The sequence below is a fragment of the Ipomoea triloba genome, chromosome 5, assembly GCF_003576645.1.
Source record: "Ipomoea triloba cultivar NCNSP0323 chromosome 5, ASM357664v1".
NCBI classification, from domain to species: Eukaryota; Viridiplantae; Streptophyta; class Magnoliopsida; order Solanales; family Convolvulaceae; genus Ipomoea; species Ipomoea triloba.
In genome coordinates, this window is record NC_044920.1 from 29,962,603 (window position 1) to 29,968,833 (window position 6,231).

The 6,231-nt window shown below is 35.7% G+C and overlaps 2 protein-coding genes across 2 annotated transcripts in view; one reads left to right on the top strand and one right to left on the bottom strand.

Moving 5' to 3' along the window:
- The window catches only part of LOC116021146, a 4,936-nt gene extending 4,533 nt beyond the window's left edge, over positions 1-403 (top strand). The window contains exon 9 of the mRNA XM_031261757.1: positions 88-403. Within this exon, the coding sequence (XP_031117617.1) occupies positions 88-158 (71 nt within the window). The 3' untranslated portion in view covers positions 159-403. The remainder of the gene's footprint in view (positions 1-87) is intronic.
- A 68-nt stretch (positions 404-471) lies between these two features.
- On the bottom strand, positions 472-4,579 carry LOC116021291. The gene is made up of 15 exons (XM_031261917.1): positions 4,289-4,579; positions 3,857-4,018; positions 3,612-3,723; positions 3,383-3,529; positions 3,063-3,167; positions 2,494-2,577; positions 2,267-2,382; positions 2,050-2,151; positions 1,857-1,970; positions 1,684-1,740; positions 1,511-1,577; positions 1,317-1,370; positions 1,155-1,229; positions 1,039-1,074; positions 472-896 (listed from the first exon to the last, which is right to left on the bottom strand). The coding sequence occupies exons 2-15, from the start codon at positions 3,874-3,876 to the stop codon at positions 783-785; spliced, it is 1,203 nt and encodes a 400-aa protein (XP_031117777.1). The 5' UTR covers positions 3,877-4,018; positions 4,289-4,579; the 3' UTR covers positions 472-782.
- Between the last annotated feature and the right edge of the window lie 1,652 nt (positions 4,580-6,231).

Consider the following 6,231-nt stretch of genomic DNA (forward strand, 5'->3'; position numbering starts at 1 on the left):
CCCCCCCCCCTCCAAACCACCAAATACCTCACCCCATGCTGATTTGGCTTGCCCTGAGCTAATTGTGGTTTGTTACCTCCATATCAGGAGAATACAAAGCAAATGATGCTTGGGAGTTTCAAGAGTTGGAAGAAGCAATAACCAAAGGATACTTGTAGAGTATTTACATACTTCTCCTTTCATTTATGAGGATATAGATCACATAGGACCATGATTTTACATTATTTACAGGCATGGGAATATTATTTGAACTTACTTTATAAGTCTTTACTATCTTATTGTTATTATTTTTTTAATGTGGAATATTTCTTAGTATGTAGCACCAACCATTTTCCATTTTTCCACATAAAGAAGTGTAAACTACTGTTCCCTATTTAAGAAAATGTTTAAGGTTTCTTTATCATCAGATTCTTTGATATCAGAAAAATGTTTCCTTGCAATGAAGTTCAAGAAAGTAAAAAGACTTCAGTCTTTTTTGGCTAAAAAGCTCAAAAATTCATTCAATAAAAAAATTCAGATATCAAATTCAACAAGATAATACATACACACGCCCAGCAGTAAGAGCTGGAGAGACTGAAAATGAACAAAACATTCAAAGACTACATCATCAACATCACACAAGATGCTTGTAGGGGCTGCCATCAAAACTAGATTGAATTAATGGAACTATTGACTTTTTCAACCTATGGAGCACCACCTACTATAGTCAACTCTACTAGGTAAAGGGTTTGGCAGCCCTGCATAGCCTCACATTGTTCCGCTCAGGTGGGTTGTCTGTCTGCCTAACGAGTTGTGGAGTTAGGTGGATCGATTCCCATTGCCTCGAAATAGGCCTTCTCAGCAGCAGCCACGCGATCCTGAAACATTGCCCATTCTCTTCTGCACCTTTCTCTTACCTGAGCCACCATATTAGTTTTCCATAAATCACTCTACTGGTTCTAAAAGTTAATGTTCATGCATATATCGATATTTGCTAAGTTAAAAAGAGGGCGTATGAATCAATATGAAAGTATGACGGCTAAATGACTTGCAACATACCCCTTCCCATGGTGCTTTGCCATTCTCTGCTTTACCCTATTCAAAAATTACAATAGATTACGGTCCATTTCTCAAAAGGTTGTAGACAATGCATTTGAGATGAGATCTGGATATACCTGGTTCCCGAGTGAAGGAACAGTTTGATGCACAATCCACTGGGAATCTACAACTCCTATTTTTTCATGGGCAGGCTGCATACGTTTACAGTGGCATTAAGGACAATATTAAAAACTATGGTGAAAAATCAAATCAAACCAATGCTCGCTGCAAATACTAACCTCAACACATTTTCTAAGAGCAAAATCAAGACCCCATCCATGAACCAGATCATTCTGCAATCAAAGAGCTAGCACATCAGATCTCTATCACCCATATGGGATTGACCATACAACTTTTTTGAGAACCAGGGGCAGGGTGGGTCAGGGGCGTGGTATTAAAGAATGATAGAGAAAAAGAAGTCAGAAGTCATAACCTGTATCATATGCCAGACACAACGCCATGCATCCCTAGAAAATACAGGTGCCATGATCTCAACAAACCTGTTTGTTAACGAATTAAGTGGTAAGACTACACATATCAAATAGGGTAGAGGTTATTAAGTGAAAAGTGCACTAGTAATTAATGAAAATTGTTCGGGACGCATACGCTGCACAAGGTGGTAGATGTGGATCAGCACACCAACCAGGTCTTTCCTCAGTTTCTCTGCAAGCAGAGGCATCGAAAATGCGTGAAATCAAAGGTGTAAGTGTCTGGATTTATATGAAAAGCAAAAATGCCACTTAGGCTTCAATACAAATGGCATCTTCTAAAATCCCTACTTGTGAACTTCAGTGTCTTCTCGCATCTTTGTCATTTGCCAAGTCAACCCACTATTTGGTGCTAGACCAGGCTGTGAAATTTCTAAGCCATGTTTCTTCACCAATTTAATATACCTGCAACAGGAATACAAATCTAAGTTCACCAAGAACATCGTTCTAATTTGTTTGAGGATGCAAGAATTATAATACTTACTCCTCTGCATCAAAATTTTCAAGCCCCAAGTCCTCATCCCAAATGAATATATAGTCATAGGGTGCTACAATGTCGGGGTGCAAAAACCGTTTTGCATACCACCTTTCAACATAAAGAATCAATTATCAGGCGGAACACTACATGAATAAATCAGGCAATCATGACTGCCTGAATGCCACTGAATATAATGATTAATGCAAATACAAGAAACAGTCACCATTTAGTTTGCTTCAACACACTGACATGGATGGCCTTCTTTGACCACTCAAATTCATCCCATTCGGTTGTCCGACCATCATAGTGAAACAATACAATGGTAAAGTCATCTGAGAACTGCAGAGAGGTGTTAAGCAGTGAAGATGCAGTTATGTATAAAACTCATAGAAAATGGACATGAGACTAACAATATTTAGTTTAGGGCAAGAGGTAAGACTTCAGACAAACCTTCTTCACTGCAGCATCAATGTTTTTTTTCTGTTCATAGCCAACTGTAAATGTAACAAGATATCTTGGCTTGGTGATCAAGTCCTGCAAAACAAGTAAACACAACTAAGCAAAGGGATGCAATATGTAGCCTTGGCCTATTTATAATAATAATTTTTTTTAGGAAAAAAAAAAAGTAAGGGGGAGACAAGATATGGCCCGAACAATGGGAATCCACACATAATGCTCAAATTGAAAAGAATTGATTGTAATGGTCAGCCTCATTTTTAGGATCACTCTTACCAGATTATGCATTCACAATTTTCAAGTAGGAAATGAAGAGGGAATAGTCAAGAACATTGTAGATGGTGGTATACTTATTTCTTCAGCAAATTTGTCCATGTTTTCTATTCAAGCTTTTTGATGTACTGAATATTAACTTCAAAGGAAGCTAATTTTCTTTAAAGTTCACTTTTCATTATTTTAACATAATGTTCAAGTAAACCACCATAATCCTTAATATAGTGAGAGTTATTTGATATCTAGATGACTACTCTAGCATATATCAAGCTATGGAAGAAAGCACAAACCTCACTGGGTAGGCCCCAAAGTCGTCGAAGGTAAAGATCAGTTTCAGCTGTAACAATGTCTGGGGGTAGCCTCTCGGCACCTCGGGGATTTGTCGGAACCCAAATCTGTAACATCATCACTAAGAACATGAGAGCAACACGAGACAGTTGATTCACTGAATCACTCTTCCAAGAAAGCATGTGTTCATCTCATGTAAGAGCAATAAGATAGCTTTTATCAGTAACACTGCTGCTGACCCTCAATACCTCAACTTATTGATGAAATTCAGAATCCAAGAAATGCCCTTGCAAACACATACTACATTTGATTGATGAATTACCTTTGTACTATTGTCTTTGAAAGAGCTACCTCTGGTGCCCTTCAGGGAAGATAAGACATTTAACAAAGCTTGAGTTGAGAGACCAGAGTACTTGTCCTCTATATAATTAAGATCAATGGAAGGGAACAGACTCGATGGCAAGTTTATCTGCGAATAAGAAACCTCAAAATGTAAGACTAAGATCAGAACAAACATTTACAAGCTAAACAGCCACGAGCAATCAGCTTACTTTTGTCAATGACAGTGCGGGGAAGGTAACACCTAAGAAGAACCCAAATACAATCCCAACAAAAGTTGTTACTACAAGCCTCATAGTTTCATTGGGTTTTCTAACAGTTGAGCTGCAACCAGAGAATAACATTAAATTAACAGTTCAAATTTCAAAATTCCAGTTTCATCAGCAAAATCACTGATCTCATATGGGAAGATAAATGAAACAGCAACTTAAGCCGTTCAAACTTCAAATTCACTCACCTGCGGCGAGGTGTCCCCATCTGGGCAAAAACTCACAGAAAAACTTTGGCAGAAGCTGTAAACAACCCCAGAGACATCTGCTTATTATAGATCAGCTTTCCCAGATTCAAGCCTAACCAAAATCAATGCCCGTCCTTCATTGTAGTGGGGAACACCTCCACCCTAGAAACCAAAAAAGTCAAAACTCGAAACCAAACATCCTGTACATTCACGATTAATACCAATCAAATAACTAAACCACATTTCCTCTCTCCCAGTTTTCTTCCCCCATCTTTATTTTCCCTTTCGGAAAAAACTTACTCCGTACGGTCTGTTCTACTAAACACTCCAACAATTCACCATTTTCACATCAAACATTAAAAAAATGCACAGTAAAACTACGAATGCTCAATACAAATCGATGAGTCCAGTAACAAACTCCAGAATCTTAACCTTGCAAGTTATTGAGCAGAAACTCGAACCGCCGGACAATCCGATGCCGCTCAAAACGGAGAAGAACGAAGCTTCTTCAGTTGATTTGAACTTCAAAAAGTGCGATTAAGAAGCAGAAGTACAAGCTCGAGAACAGAGTAAACAATGGAATGTCGGAGTATCGAAGAACGAGATTTTCTCCCCTTTTTTATTGCTCGTTTGCTTTCGCAGAGATTTGCGTCGTTAATGACGGTCCGTTCAGATTTCTGATGAGATTAGAAGTCTTCGTCGGTGCGACTCCGGCCACGATTTTATGTCGGACACTATTCAAGCTATTTGTTTTTTGTAGTTTTTTAAAAACAGCGTACGGTGCCGCTCTGGCCAAACTGGACCCCACTTGGAATGTCAATTTCAATAGGAAATTATTAAGACTCACAAAGAGTAAAAAGTAAAAAGTAAAAACCCTTGTGACGTTATGATTTGGAAAATATTATGTGTGATCTCAATTTATATTCTTAATTATTATTTTTATACACACAATTTTGATGTAAATATTTATATTGGAATTTACATGAAAAAAAAATAGTTTATAAGTATCTGTCATATCAGAAAGTAAAACTTATGAAGTAAGATTTGGGAGTGCATCTTTGCATATAGAAGCACTCTGATAAATTTAAAAATTATTAAATTTATTATTATTTTGTGTGTCTAATTGTAATTTTAATATAGTGTCTAAATATATACATTTTACACACTAAATTTTAACTAAATATTACAAAATGTTGAATTATAAATAACTTGAGTAAGATTTTTTAACCAAATCAAACACATAAAATACAATACAAGGGATTGGAGTATTAAGATTTTGTTATTTTTAAAAAAATTATATGTATTTAATAGCAACGCATAATATATACACACACATGAGAGAAACAGGCAAAAACAACATTATAGTAATGCATAATCAAAATTAGTCTAGTACATGAAAAACTCTTTTAATCTTATTCTAAAATTTTATAAAGAAAAAAGAAAAAACTATTCAAACCCCCTGACTCAATTAGTGCACGAGATGGGCACGAATTATTTCTCTCTTTTTTTTTTTTTTTTGTGTGAGGTCCACAAAAATCTCATTCATACAACACTCTCACATTTATCTCTCTCGTACCAATATATCATATATTATCTCCACACCACTCAAAAATCCTTTTAGAACAACACCCTATTAGGCGTGCTCTAAAACCTCTCACCAAAATAATCAGTTGATATATTATATATAAATATACACTGAGGCTCAATCTCATGACTTCACGTATAGGAGAGTCACTAAATGTCATTTGAACACACTTGACTCACATTACTTTGTTTACTTCAAAAACACACACACATTAATGAAGAAGCCATTACTACAATGATATGCCGCATTAAAAATTACCATTAATAGCATAATTAATTTTTAAATGTCAAATAACCAATGACATGGTGTAGTGACACGAAGTGACTTTTTCAAATGAGAAGTTATCGATTTGAGCTCTTGTAATTGCGGTATTAACTATTTATGCTTTAGTGTGTTGCGAAAATGATTACGAACATATACTACATTGTAACAGAGTACTAGTATTAAAAAAATTAAATGTCAAATAAATTTGAGCCAGTATATTGAGTATCATTATTAAATATAAATAAAATAATAATAATTTAAAGTTAAATATCATACAATGTTACAGAAATTGCGTCCATTTATTCTATTAAAATATTCTTTTATCTTATCTGTACTTTTCTTCGTCTTATTTTGAATCTTTTCCCTTTGGCTTTAGGTTGAGTAAAATATAGACCAATTGCTTCTCTGATCGGAATGTGTGCCACACTGCCACTTGGCGACACGTGGATGAAATTTGGTACTAAAAAAAAAGTAAAATAGTTTTTGGCAATTTCTTAAACCACCATGCTTTTTCAAAGACTGAAAG